Raw genomic sequence first — 15,590 nt, forward strand, 5'->3', positions numbered from 1 at the left:
GCATAAAATTTTGAAACATGCAAAACGGTGTGGTTTAAGCAGAAATCCTAAAGTGAGACAGCTGAAAGCTTTTACAAGACTGACCCATTACACACTTCCACATATATGTAATGCCAATCATGCTGAACTTGTGTTGTAATCAACTTTATTCAGATTATAGCAATTTGAATCTAAAGCAGTTGGGCAATTAGGCGGATATCCAGTCGTACAGTCTTACAGAGCCAATCCAGAAATCCTTTAATGTTCAGGATTTGGGTGGGAGTGCAGGGGGATGCAAAGGGAAGGAGTGAGTGAGAACACTCACTGCTGTGGGAGAAATCTGTTAGATAAAAACTAAAGCAGTTTTCAGTGTCTTCAATTTCCCCCATTCATATGTGCTATCAAAAATACATGAACATTTCATAGCAGAAAATATGTGTACTTGTGAAGTGGTTGAATGTAACTTTTTAAACCTGCCCTCCCTTCGAGTTCTGTTAAATAATGGCTAATGAGGAAGGACATTTCAGATATTTATACTACATATGCCAATAACATGGCTTTTTCCCAGTTTTTGTTACTAAATATAGGTTGAATAAACATGCTAAATCAGATCTCAGTTGATTATAGGGCCTGAGAAAACTTTCTGGAAGAAAATTCAATTTCAGAATTTTCTATAACATTGTAGTCAAGTTTTTAAAAGGCTCCATATGTTAATCTTATTAGCATAGCAAGCTGCTTGCAAAAATAGCACTGTTCTGCTTTAGCAGAATTGTAGAGCATCACCATGTGTGTGTGTTCCTTGCTATCATCTTGTAATCTTGGCAAGGCTGCTAGTAGTGCTAGGTAGCTATACAGTTGCCCCTCCTTTTTCGTTCTGGATCCATTCTGGACCCCTATTGGCTTCAATTGGCACAAGGGCATGGGGGCATACCCTATTCTTTTCCCCTCCATTAATCACTCGCACATAAGCGAGGGACGCGAGTCTGAAGACCGCAAGAAAGGAGGAAGGACTGTAGTTCTGAAATATCTCCAAAGGTGATTATTGCTTTTATAGGCAGAACAGTCCCAGAAGGTGATGGGCACTATAGGCCTGACTAGGAGGCCCTGTTTTTGCCTGTGTGGGAGGTAGATAGTATGAGATGTGAGAGCTGTATGAGTGGAAAGGGATATCTCAACAGAGCTGGACCAAACTTTGCAAATGTTGGCTGACTGCATAGTCAGTTTAACCCCTTCTCTCTTCTTCCTGCATGGGAACAAAGCCAGGAGGGAAATCTCTGATAGTGGTTGAAGGTGACAATCAGAGATACAAAGAGTCTCTAACATTAATAGCCAGGGATGGGGCAAGGGAGAGAGATTTGCCTGGAGACCCCAGCAGGTCAGATGGAGAAACTCAGTGCACCACATTAAATCTGTAGCTGTGTGCCTAAAAAGGTATTGCCTTCTCTCTTGTTCCATATGATTATACCACCCCATTGACTTGGAGTGCAATTATTCTGTTGAGTCAAGCAGATATTAGTGGGGCTATACAGATTGGTGGAGTTACGCCGCCCTGTTTTGCTCCAGATTGGTGCCGCAGCAGCCGCATGCAGCAGCACCAATCTGCTCCCTGTGGGGAGTAAAAAGAAGCTGCTCTGAGCAGCTTTCTAGAAGGGGTGTCATAAGTGCCGCAGTGTCATGACGCCCCTTCTGCGCAGTGCTGTTTGGGTATTGCGCCCAGCGTGCATCATCATAGTGCGTGCCGTGTAAATGGGCGTGTGCCAAGATGGTATCTCGCAGCCAGCAGTAGGGCTTGGAGCGTGCAGATGCTTAGCCCTTATTGCAAGCACAGGCCAGCACAAAGTGCCAGTCTGTATAAACCCATTGGCAGTCTCGGGCCGATTTTAGGCCTCGGGATTGTGGAGCGACTGCATGTTCCTGAACCCTACCGCATTCACATGGGGGGCCATCATGATGACGCAAGCGCAGTGCAACTTGCATCGACGTGTGACAGTGCGCCAGTGGTGCACTCATGGGGTCCGCCACATGCACCAAAAAGAATCCACTTTTAGCTGGGGTTTGGCTGCTGCAGTGTCCCTCAGGAGCAAAAACGGGCGGCTCCAGCCCGCCCTTTCGGGGTGGTCTGTCCAGCCGAATAGTCAGGAAAACTATCTTCGGAAGATGGTTGTCCCTCCATTCTATAAGCTGAAGATAACAGGATGCTAAGTGTTAAGAGCAGAGGATATTGTATATACTCATGTATAAGTCTAAAAATTTTGGTCAAAAAATTGACCCCCCAAAAAACTGTGTCGACTTATCCACAGGTACTGTACTTTTACTCTTATTCAAAAAAAGAACTATACCCTGGTGAAAGGCAAGAATGCCTGGAAGCACCCCCCCCCCCCTTTATTCTGCTATCCATCCAGCTTTTAGTGTGAGCACAAACAGTTATGCCTGCTGGAATTTTGTAAATTTTTTGGCATTGTTTTCCTTCACTTCATCCTTTAGATCCTTTCTTATTTGCCCTTAAGTTATCCAAGGGTCATATCAAAATCCATAATTTTGACCCTAAAACCTACCCTCAATTTACACATATATGTTAGTTTCAGTAACAGACTGAGGAGGTGGTGGCTTAGTGGTTAAGACACCAATTCTGATGCTTGGAAGAGCAGAAGATTGGCAGTTTGAGGCCTGAGTGCTGCATGATGGGGTGAGCTGCTATCACTAGTCCCAGCCTCTGCCAACCTACCAGTTCGAAAGTGTGCAAATGTATGTAGATGGATAGGTACCACTTTGGTGGGAAAGTAACAGCATTTGGTGCAGTCATGCTGGCCACATGACCACTGAAGTCATCTTTGGACAATGCTGGCTCTTTTGCTTAGTAATGGAGATGAGCACCACCCACTACAGTCGGTTATGACTAGACATTCATGTCAAGGGACTACCTTTACTTTAAGTAACAGACTACTTCTCTTGTTCCATATAAATCAGCTTTGGAAATATAATCCATTGACTTGCATAGGAAAAGAATAAAGGGTTAGCAGGTCCCATGAAAAATCCTTAATTATGACAAGCATTGGCCATAGTCACATTTGAGCAACCGCTTTTCTTCCTAGAAGAGAAAATAATCCTAAAAAGGAATGTAAAACATTTGCCAATCATTTTGGAAGCAAGAGAGAGGAAATATTAAATTGCTGAGGATATAAGAGAAAATAGAAGTAATTTAGATTCATCTGTGTATGGCATTGCTTTTGACAATGGAATACTTTCAGTAGTGAAAAGTCAAGGCAGGAAGGGAAATTCCACTAACAAATTAGGGAGAATCAGGAAGTTAGCCAGATTATTACAAAGAAAAACTGAGGCGGGGTTGCAGTTGCTTCCAGTATGATTATGGAAAAACTTATTATAAAGGCTACATTAATGCATCAACAAACTGTCACATATGAGAATGTGTGCTGTTTTGAATGATTGTCAGGCTCTATATGATTACTTCCTATTTTATTCATCACAATAATTGTTCTTCACTGACAATCCCCACATTTTATATCCATTTCAAATTAGTGGTACCTTTTGAAACAAAGTCTCATTGCTTTATAGTCAGACACAAATCATATGAATATATATTTATATTGTATGTATTCATGGAAATAGGTGGGCAATTATTAGTCATTCAAATGCAGAATTAAAAATGCTGTTTTGATTGAATATTTGATATTCCTTTCTGATATACAGATTTATTGAATTATTCCCAAATGTTACTGCCAGATTCGGGGGGTGGGAGTGGGGAAACAATGGCTAGAAGTAGGTTTTATATGCGCGAGTTCACTTCCAGGAATAACTTCTTTTGGATTTTAACCATAAATTTGTAACCAGTTCTTGTGAAATAAACGTTAAATGATGTAATTGCTTTAGATTTAGCTTAGGGTACATACTGTAGAAGTAAAGCAGTTTGACACCACTTCAACTGCCATGGCTCGATTCTACAGACACCTGGGATTTCTAGTTTTGTGAGGCACCAGCACTCTTTGGAAGAGAAGGCCAAAGACCTTGTAGAACTACAAATCCCAGGATCCCATAGGATGGAGTGATAGCACTTAAAGTGGTTCAAACTGCATTATTTCTACAGTGTAGACATCCACAGTTGGTCGGGAACTGTAGCTTGAAATGTCATTCTCTAATGTTTACATTGCTTCAATGCATTATAGGAACCCTTCTTTCCTTTATATTCTGTTAGTATCTTAGGCTTTTAGTTTAGCAGACTCATTAATTAATTATTTTCTTTGAGATTTTCCATGGAGACAACTGGCTCTTTGTCTCTACAACAAGAATCTGTACTGAATATCAGCACTCATCAAATGTTCCCTTTGTACTGAGACATTTTGCTAAATGCAATAGTTGCATCCTGTTTTCCAAGAGATAAATGTCAAAAATGAAAATAAAACCCAAACACAGGTGCATGGTTTTTGTTAATAGTACTGTTTTATTAATAGTACTCAGTTAATCGTATGGAGTCATATTTTCCCATTCCTTATATTTCCATGTAGCTGTGTATCCCAACTATGTACAATGATTTTTTTAAAAAAAGAATCAATTTATATCTATTTAGTTTTCAGTTTAATTGGTAGAAGTGTGTGAGAAGCCTCTCTTTTGAATCTGAATATATTAATATGGAAAATAAGCCAATAAAGAATTCTTCTGAAATTTCTCAGTTTTTAATAGTTCCAATAGCTTTCTTCAGACAAAGCACTAAAAAGTGACTTGGTGCCTTGCGAATATACCTTAGATTCACATGGCATACTGGTTTGAATGTTGGACTGTGTCTCTAGAGACCAGGGTTTGATTCCCAGCTCAGCCATGAAACCTTGGTGATCTTGGGCAAGTTACATGCTCTCAGCCTCAGAGGAAGGCAATAGCAAATCTCCTCTGAATAAATCTTGCTAAGAAAGACCCATTATAGGTTCTCCTTAGAGTTGCCATACGTCAGAAATGACTTGAAGGCACACAAGACCTTGCAAATATGCCTTAGGATCATACACTCCTAATCTTCCTCTTGTTTGCTGTGATGTACCTCCTTTCCTTCCTGTTTCTCGATTGTCATCATTACACGTGACTAAACAAAATGTGATTTGTCAACATTCAGATGGAGAGAAAAGGAATCCCATAGGATTAACATCATATTTTGGGAACAATGCATGATTTTTATGTGAAGGTTTATTTTTTTCACACCGCTGTTAAATTTATAAAATACAAGGGCCTGTAGGTACTTCAGAAAAAATGTTTTATCCCTGCAGTGAGTTTACAATACAAAACTGCTTTATCTGCCCAGGTTAGTCTTATCTTCAACTCTTACAAGAGGATTTTAAACAGACTGGGGCTAGTGCAGATGTTCACAGGTCTAACCAGTTAGGATAGGGAATGGGCTCCTAAACTGTGGACTTCTTTTCTATCCTCCTCTCCTGAAGAAGAAGATAAGTTTTAGCTTGGCATTGCTAACAACAATTAACACTAACCAGAGCCTGTTATTGATTAGGGTTTGAAGGAACTTCCTGATGTTGGTTAAAAGAAGAACTCAGTAATAGGTAATTGTGATTGATATTAAAGCCAACATAAAATCTTAAGCCCAGCAGAGGGCAAGGAATCAATGCAATGGAGAGGACAAAGAAAATACAGTTATGAATTGTTTCTGATCCTTTAAACATTCCCATGAGTAGGGATTGCATTATGTCTACAAGCTTTCTACACTTGCAAGAAAACCGTAGACCCACCCCAAAGCTGCTGCTGTCTGCTGTCCCCATTGTGGGTTTTGCCTGTTAATCCAACTTTGCCTTGGAGTAACCAAAGTTGGGGATAACCCAAGTGTTTCCCCAGAACTACAGGATGAGCACATGCTTTTGGCACATGGACCGCTGGATTGGGCCTGAGCCAGTTGTTCACCTGCCAAGAGCCACATCATTCTCCTTCACATGCTGAGCAGCACAGAGAAAGGGAATGGGCTATTCATGGAGTTGCCCCCACTATTACCTCACCAGTAGAAGCTCCATGGAAAAGGTTGAGGTGCCCATGTGATGAATGAGTGGAAAGGGTAGAGGGACCCTTGACTGCATGGCTGGACATTTCCTGGCTACAGTCTTTCCACAGGGCTCCTAGTGACGAAGCAGCAGTAGCAGGTCTGTAGACGGGGGCTAGGCCAGCAGAGCTGATGTGGTGTCAACTCAGCTGGTCTATGGGGACACCTTGGTGGTGGTGTTAAAATGCTTTTGATGTTGCCAACGCGTGAGGCAACACGTCAACGTTTGGCACCAGATTTTCCACCTTTGTGACTGGAGAAACACCTCTCCCTTTCTCATGAGCAAAGAGACACTGTAAACTTCTCTCAGATGGGACTTTTATTCTTAGAAGAAGTTCCACTGTGTACAAGAATATATACATCGCCACCATCCACACTAGCAACAACCCACTCTGAGATAAAATGCTCCGTGAGGCCTGCTAGGCCTTGCCTCTCCCTCTGGTGCCACAAAGAACCCAGCCACCCTCCTGAGTGACTTTTCAGACTGGCAGCATTCTACAGTACTTCACAGCACTTGTTGACTATCTTTTTGATATCACTTCCTGTTTCAATGCCTAATCATTATGGTTCACAGTAACCCTTTACTGTCTGGTTGCTATTAAAACCCACATTGTACATTTTCCTTGTGACTCTATATGCCAACAGGTGTCACATTGGGTCTGACCTGGTCCCAGATTTTTGGCCAGTGTAGATTTGCCCTACATCAGCTGGGATTAGTTCCTGAATATTTCCACCTTCTGTCCTTGAGTTACCTTCTTCTGAGTGCAGAATTCTTCCTGTGATGGCTCCTAATCTTGTGCATTTCATTGTTTCTATAATATCACCTTCTTGGCTTTTTAAAACATTACTTTCTTCCCAGGGACCCCTCATATTTCATGCTTTTGAGAAGGGTCCTTCTACTCTTTCCACTCATTCACTTGGTAATTTGAATAGGGTAGTGCAGGGGTGGCCCAGTTGCAACCCACCATATGATGATGGACTGTAATTCCTAGTGTTGCCAATGGCAAGGAATTGTGCAGTTGTAATCCAACAATTGCTGGATTGCCACAAATTGCCCATTCTCCTGGAATGGAGAAAGGCTGGCCTCTTGATGATGTTGGAGATTATTTATTATGGAGTGGGCCACATTCTCATTTTTCATTTAGGGAGTAACTGTCAGCCTTGGGTAATTTTGTTTTTGGCAGTGGGCTCTCTGATCCCCCCAACCCCCTTTCCTGTCTCGTCAAATGCTTTCTCCCTCATTGATTTTGAAAGTCAATAAATGCCTCTCAAATATTTCCACTGACATGATTTTCAGACAGCTTTGATATAGTGAATGTAAAGGGCATTGAAGAATTTTTGGCAGCCTGTGGGTAATATTTGCTAATTTAAAAGGCAGTTTCTTCTGTGTTTTTCTAAGTTTTAATTGAGCTTCATGACCAACCTTGTTTAGTAAAAGGTTGTTGTTTTAAAAGTAGGCTCGATAAAATTGTGGTCAGATACCACTCTCAACTGAGAATAGGACCTAGAACGCCTGAATTGTCAACGCCTACTCTAACCTCTAGACTCATTTTCCTTAAGAAGTCTTGTTCTATTTCTTGATGGTCCTTTGTAGCAGCAGCTACTATAATCACGAAGAGGGCTGGCTGATTCATACACCACTGTCTGTGGTTTATAATTTAGATGGGAGAAGACTTCCTGTTTAAAACCAAGGTGTTCCTGCCTGAGGATTTAAGGGACCAACATCATTCATGAAATCATTCTTTATTTTTAGTTATTAAATAATTAAGAAGAGCCAGTCTAGTCAGAAAATGAACTAGGGAGTATAAACTTCAGGTTCAGATAGTAGTTTAGGGCTTTAAAAAATCCATGACAATTTCCTACTTGGAATTGCAGTATAGGAGAAAATACGTTATGTCTTTATACTTGAAGTTCAATGTTGTTGTCTCTGCAGATGCACAAGTAGTACTAAAAACAAAATGTGAGTCATATTTTAAAACAGTAGTGTATACAAACATTTATCTTGCTCTGGTATACACACAAGATTGATCCTTGAATAATTATTTGATTCACTTTCCCTGAAGGGAGTACAGTGCGCCCCCGCCATATGCAGCTTTCAGCTTTTGCTGAAGCCACACAGCATGAAAAACAATGGCTGTGCCGCATGCACATGCCACATTTTTTTCAATGGAGCTCGAGTACACACATGTTTTCCCTTACGCAGAACAGATACCCCGCATAAGGGAAGAACCTACTGTAGTTCACTTTCCCTGCACATCATTAGGCCTTTGGTTAGTCAAAATGGCGGCACCCGTGTACACAGATGCTGCCATTTGTCCACCACCACTCTGTGTTAGGGTTAGGGACTGGTGTGCGGTCCCTAACCCTAGAATTGGTGACGGTACAGCGCTATGGGACTATCTGTCTTGTGCCTAAGGGTGCATCTAAATAATGCAGTCAAGTGCTATAGCTCCATTTTATGGAATCCTGGGATTTGCAGTTTTATAAGGTCTTTAGCTTTCTTTGCCAAAGCGTGCTGGTGTTTCACAAAACTACAAATCACAGGATTCTATAGGATGGAACCATGACAGTTAAAGTGGTGTTAACCTACATTATGTCTTCAGTGTAGATGCACCCTTTGGCCCAGTACATTCTGCAGGCACCTATTTTAATAATAATAATAATAATAATAATAATAATAATAATAATAATAATAATAAATAATTTTATTTATATACTGCTTTTCCAAAAAGATCAAAGCGGTTACCTCTATTTTACCTCTGGAGGGACAGCACAGCCGCCAAACAGCATGACAGCCCTCCACGGTAAAAAGAACCCAGTTCTTCCGGGTTCTTTTTGCATCTCCCAGGTTATGTTGCGAGTGTGCCAATGGCGCACTCACAACGTAAGTGATGTACAACGATGTGTGGACACTGCGCATCGCTTACGCCAAGATGGCTACCCCCGTGTGGATGGCAGGCCGCCATTAGGCCGCCATCCACACGTTGTAGGGTTCCGGACTGTGCAGTTGCTGCGCAGTCCGGAACCCTACCATTGCCGCCGCCACGCCGCATTTGGGCCATTTGTCTCTGCCCATAGTTATGCCTTGGGCTGAAAGGTAAGGTGGGTCTTGTGAGTTGAGAAAATTATTGGAATTATTTAGAGCAGGGGTAGGCAACCTTTTTGAGCCGGGGGCCAGGTTGCTGTCCCTCAGACAACTGGGGGGCCGAAGCCAAAAAACAAATAATTAAATAATTTTTAAAATATATATATAAATAAATAAACCGGGACACATGTAGGACAAAATTTTCAAATAGAGGACACTTTTTTAAAAGGATGGAGGACACACGAAAAAATTTGCTGATTTTTTAAAAAAATGTTAATATAAATGCATGTTTCTGAGGCTTCTATAGACAATTGCCCCCGCTTGCCTGCCGCTTGCCCCCCTTGCCCGCTGCTTGCCCCCTTGCCCGCCGCTTGCCCCCCCTTGCCCTCCTCCTCCTGATATGCCAAAGGCCCCGGCGGCAATCAGTGGCAGGACCGGGCTGGGGCTGGTCCCAAGGCCTCGCCGGGCCGCATCTGGCATGTGGGCCGCAGGTTGCCTACCCCTGATTTAGAGTGTACATTATGACTAGGTTTGGGTTACATAATACTTTAAGAAGCTGCACATTAAATTTTAGATTTTGAACTTTTTAGTTATGTATACAATAATAAATAGATTGCCACAAAGCAGGGAAACTGATGATGGGAACAGCTTGCGTTTAGTAAAGATCAAACACTACAGTCATCCCTCCATATTCGCGGATTTGGTTATTCACGGATTTCATTAATATGTTCTCTCTAGGACTGTCTAGGTCCTCCAGTGCAATTCTGTGGTCAACTTTAACTAAAAGTTGCACTGAAAGACCATTTGTAGCTACTCCAGTGCCATTCTATGGTCAGTGTATGTTGGACATTGACCACAGAGTTGCACTGGAGGACCTAGAGATTCCTAGAGAGGTGTCCTCTCAGGTAAAAACAGTGTTTTTGTTATTTTCGGTTTTTCCATATTCACGGGGGTGTTGTTCCCCTAACCCTAGCGAATATGGAGGGACAACTGTATATTCAAATGGTTTAATGGCAAGCAGAAAGGGCATTCTGGAAAAAAGGTTTAAAGCTGCAAGCTTGCTGTCTCCCATGAAAATTGCTGCTCCTGCCACTGTAAATCATAAGCACCATCAAAGAAAAAGGAAAAAGGGCAATGATATAGACATGCACTACAATTCAGGATAAAAATTCAACTACTTTGAACTTTCAACCCTGCCATAAATTCATTATTTGTGTGAAAGAATATGTCTGCCACTGAAACCCACTGATAGATGCTTTGATGGCAAGATCACGTAAGGCTCATAATCCTTTAAAAAACAAAAGCAGAAACCAGCTATGTTGTAACTGATAAGAAACAGAGAATTTAATTTCTGCTAATAGTAAAGATCAAACTACACATGAGACTTAATTAGTTGGAAAACAACCTTGGGGGCAGTGACTGGCAGCTGTGATAATAATAACATTAAGAACTGATAGCCTGCCATTTTTACTTAAATCTCCCCTTTCCCCCATGGATGGAAAAGCATTGGCTGAGGATTTGGGTGGATCAGAAAAGCAAATTGCCTTAGTCCTGCTTTGTTGTCACCACTTACAATTGTTGCCTCTGACTGGCTACTTTTTCACTTTAAAAAAGTAAGACGAAGAATTATGTAATGAAATGTATAGTTCAGCTTTAAGTAAATATATTGTCCTGTCTATTAAGCAACTGTTTTGGTTAAAATTATCACTGATAAGAGCTGATTGGATGTTGTTTCCTGATTGAGGACTGATGGAAGATCATTAGTTAGACTTTACACTTCCTAGAAAATGGGCATTGGATTATGACTCTGGAGACCAGGGTTCGAATACCTCCTCAGTTGTGGAAACCCACTGGTTGACCTTGTGAAGTCACATACTCTCAGCCTCAGAGAATGGCAAAGGCAACTCATCTCTGAACAAATTGTGCTAAAAAAAACTTGTAATAGGTTCTCCATTTTGATTGCCAGAAGCGTAAAACAACTTGAAAACACACAACAAACTACTTCGAAAAGGAAAGAAAAGCAATCTCTCTTATGTGTAGCCCATACTTCTGCTTAACTAAACTGAAAGGCAGATGGTCAGTGTTATTGGCAAAAAAGTGTTACACAATCATTTGAGTAAAATTTCTAGACGTATACATGAATATATACTGTATTCAAAGTCACTGCATCCAGTTTATACTTGTGGATAATTGAATTCATAACTGAACTGTTTTAAAATACCTCATATTTTAGGGAATAAAGAATAAAACAACGGTGACAAAGTATGCCCATGGGCCTCATACAGACACCCAGAGCCCCCCAGGGATCTAATTTTTTTACACAGACATCCAATTTTCCCTGAGGGCATGGGGCACTTCTACTATATTTTTGGGCACCCCTGGGCGATTTTTAAGCCAAGGAGAAGTTTTTGTTTTTTTAAAAAAGGAAGTAAATCAAAGTCATTTACTGTTGAACCAGAACCTTCTATGTAAAAATGGAAGCCTCATTTACTGTAGATAATGGATGAAGGGATGTCTATGGGAGAGTGAAGTTGGAAACTCCTTTTTGAAATACAGTGCTCTTCAGTATTTTTCATTTCATTGCTTTTCTTCCTTACAATTATAGTAATTAAATACAATCTCTTTCCCCAAAAAGTGAATTCTTAGGCTCTGTTGTAAAATTTGATAGGCCACATGATTCTGTTTTTAATGCAACTGTTTTGCAACTTTTTTTCCTGGGTCCTGGACAATTTCAACAGGAAAGAAGAAACCCTTAAAGTAAACGAAGGCCCAAAAGAGATGGGCCAAAAGTGCCGTGGTGGTGCTGAAATTAGGATTCCTGAGCGTGCAGCAACCACACACTCTTGAACGCTAATACATATGGACAGCTTCATCTTTATGTGGCACCGTCCATACGTGGTGTGCGTGCATGACGCAAGCATGGTGGCATGACCGCACTGCCGGCACCGCGTTTGCGGCTTGTATGTGTCACAGTGTACCAAAAAGAATCCATTTTTCTGGGTTCTTTTTGGCTGCGGCGTCCCTCCAGAGGGGAACTTGGCGCCTCCAGCCCATCCCTTTGGGGCGGTCTGGATTGCCCCAAAGTTTGGCTACCAGTCCTGAAAAACACCAGAATCAGGAAACAGTAAATGCAAATGAAAACCACCCGGGGTGAGGGGGATTCCCAACAAAAAATGGATCATTAAGTAAATGGATACCCTGTAGGCCTTGCCATTCAACAACAGAACAATATACAATAAATAAATAATTTTTTTATTTCTATCCCACTTTTTGCCAGGCAATCAAAGCGGTGTACAACAGGTTAAAATACATCCATATATACATTATGCCCCCCCTTAAAACAAGATTAAACAATGTAAGATTAAAAACTACATATTAAAACCGACTAAGCTAAATAAAAATCATCATGGGCAGAGTTCACTGGATGGGAAGTCTTATTTGTGGCCGAGCATTTTATTCTGGGAAGGCTTGCCGGAAGAGATCCGTCTTAATGGCCTTTTTAAAGCTCTCTAGATCGGTAATTTGACAGATCTCATCCAGCAGGCCATTCCATAAGTCCATAATTAATATGCAGTTCACCTCCTCTCAACCAACAGTATATATATCCCACTCTCTTCTATTCCAGCATTCTCTGAAGATGCCAGCCACAGCTGTTGGTGAAATGTAAGGAATAAACTCTTCTAAAACATGGCCTCATAGCCCGAAAAACCCACAAAAACTATGGATGCTGGCTTCGACTTCACATGTTTTTCAACTCTTTACACAACTCCTTATGTCATGTTAATAAATTATGACAAGTTTATTTTGTTTCTCTCCTCAGGCCAGGAAGATCCCAATAGCTTGCGACACAAATACAACTTTATTGCAGATGTGGTGGAGAAGATCGCTCCGGCTGTTGTTCATATTGAATTGTTTCGCAAGTACACAAAAGATCCAAATTTTATATTTCCCTGGTGACTGTGCATTTTGTTAATTTCTTTGAAAAATATTGTTGCATGCAGAAGCTCCTTCTGAGGATAATATTGTTTTTAACATAGAAAACTAAAAGCAATTGTTTAATGTCTTTTTATGTCTATTCTTATGTAAGTCACATTGATTCAGTGGGTCCCATCTAGTTAGAATTAACAAATGGCTTTTGCATGTCATAATTTGCAAATAATTTTGCATGTCATAATTTTCTTAAATACATGCCAGAGTAAAAAATAATAATACAGTAATGGATTAGATGTGAAAGTGGTGTATGTATATAACTGAGGTTTCACAAAACCCAAGTATACCTTCTTGGTACAAAAAATAATAATGATAGAAGTAGATTTTGTTTCTTTAATATCTTCTATGTTTTCAGGTATTGCTTTTTTCCATCTAGAAACTCTTTGTTTTCTAGGCTGCCTTTTTCAAAGAGGGAAGTTCCTGTTGCCAGTGGCTCAGGGTTCATTGTTTCAGAAGATGGATTGATAGTTACTAATGCACATGTGGTTACCAATAAGAACAAAGTAAAAGTGGAACTGAAGAATGGTGTTACATATGAAGCTAAAATTAAAGATATTGATGAGAAAGCAGATATTGCACTAATAAAAATAGATGCCCAGGTGAGTCAGTACTAAGTAAATACAGATGCACCTATTATCTAGCCAATACTCAAAATATTTTTCTTCATAAGAAAACAATGGATGTTAAAATACAGAAGCACACAACAAAAGTTATTGTATTTTACTCACTTGAACAGGGCTGTTGCATTTGAACAGGACCCATCATATTTAGAAAAAACAAATGTATACTTGATAAATTGTTACAAGATTACGCTACTAAAACATTATTACATCTTATATACAGGTTGAGTCTCCCTTATTTGGAATTCTGAAATGTGAAATATAGTGCACCCGCGTTATACGCATACACTGAAAGGCGCAAGGGAGCTGCACGGGGCACAAAGGGTGGCGCGTCCCATTTAGATGAATGGGGCGCACGCCTGAGGCATGTGTGTGCTGCTGCGCCGCCGCATCACCATCGCATGCATGAGCCCCGTTACTTTCAATGGGGCTCGAGCATATGCATTTTTTTTATGTGTGGGGGGGTAAAGAATGGATCCCTCGCATAAAAAAAGGGCGCACTATACTCAAAAACCAAAACATAGGTGGCTAAGATAGTCAAATCTTTGCATTCTGATGATTCAGTAGGTTCAAACTAAGACCCTGTGCAGATTGGCAGTTTGGCTGGCTTGGGGAGGTGTCGGGGAGTAGTGTCTGCACGATGCACACCCCGGCTCTGCCCCCACGGTGGCATGACACCATGCACTGCATGGCGTGCAGCGTCATGGTGCTCCTCTGGCACTGTGTCTGCATTACGCAGAGCCAGAGGAGCACCAAAAAGCTGCGGCACCACAGCTATCATACCCTTTCCAGGTTGCAAAAAGGAGCTGCTTTTGTGGCTCCTTTTCTTGTCCTGGAAAGGCTGGATCGAGGCTGTGGTGTACAGGTGCCGCGGCCCCAATCTGGCTGTAAAAGGGGCAACTGAAGGCTGCCCTTTCGGGGCTGTCTTCATAGCTCCTAAATTTCATACATAAAATTATTTTTAAAATATTGTTTAAAATTACCTCCAGGCTATGTGTGTAAGGTATATATGGTGTGGTACAGACTGCCCCAAAGGGGTGGGTCTGTGGCGCCCCTTTTATCTCCGGGTTGGGGGCAGGGCTATCCAGAGTGGTGTGGAAAAGGGATGTCTTGGGGCTTCATGCCCCTGGACACCCTGGGAGCCACAGCCATGTCCCTTTATTCCCTGGCCTCGTTCTGGCAGCCATTTGGTTGCTGTGGGAACAATGCAGTGCCATTTCAGAGCTTCTCATGCCACGCCCAGGCCACTGTAAGTGGTCTGGGGAGGTGCAGAGACGTCATGCATGGGGCGTGTGCGTGACATCATCCTGTGGACAGGAGACTGCCATGATGATGCCGCAGCCATGTACTAGGATTGCAGGGCATGTGGATGTTTCGCCCCCGCGCAACCCTAGTATGTGGCCAGGCCGGCACAAAGCGCTGGTATGGACGCAGCCTATGAAACATAAATAAATTTTATGTTTAGACTAGGATTCCATCTCCTAGATACACATTATGTACATATATAATGCAAATACAGGTATTCCAAAATTCAAAACACTTTTGGTCCCAAGAATTGTGGACAAGGGAGACTCAACCTATACCCAGATGATTAGGATCTTGTAGGAGCTTTCTTGTTTCAGGAGCTGAATACACTTCTGTAGTGCACTCTTCAGTCCACCACCTGCAACGAAGGACTTCCAGAAAATTGTCAGCATGACTGGCAAATTGTTTTTGAGGGAGCAACTCTGCCTGCCTTCTTTCTTAACATCGGGTTACTCCCAGACAGAAGATACTTTTATTTTCCACAGAGAAGTTTCCTTCTGTTCTTATCTAGCTAAGGAAACAGGCTGTTGCTGTGCAGATGTGTCCTAATTCATCAGCAGTGCGGATT

General features: G+C 41.5%; 1 protein-coding gene across 3 annotated transcripts in view; it reads left to right on the forward strand.

Moving 5' to 3' along the window:
* The window catches only part of HTRA1 (HtrA serine peptidase 1), a 58,776-nt gene that overhangs the window by 18,499 nt on the left and 24,687 nt on the right, over positions 1-15,590 (forward strand). For 2 of the 3 annotated variants that reach the window (XM_089510081.1, XM_089510079.1), the window contains exons 2-3: positions 12,928-13,060; positions 13,492-13,696. In XM_089510081.1, coding sequence (XP_089366207.1) covers positions 12,928-13,060; positions 13,492-13,696 — 338 coding nt within the window. The remainder of the gene's footprint in view (positions 1-12,927; positions 13,061-13,491; positions 13,697-15,590) is intronic. The other variant, XM_089510080.1, reaches the window with a different exon arrangement.

Source organism: Sceloporus occidentalis, unplaced genomic scaffold (assembly GCF_023333645.1).
Source record: "Sceloporus occidentalis isolate IW3139 unplaced genomic scaffold, rSceOcc1.0.p SCAF_2, whole genome shotgun sequence".
In the NCBI taxonomy this organism is placed as follows: domain Eukaryota; kingdom Metazoa; phylum Chordata; class Lepidosauria; order Squamata; family Phrynosomatidae; genus Sceloporus; species Sceloporus occidentalis.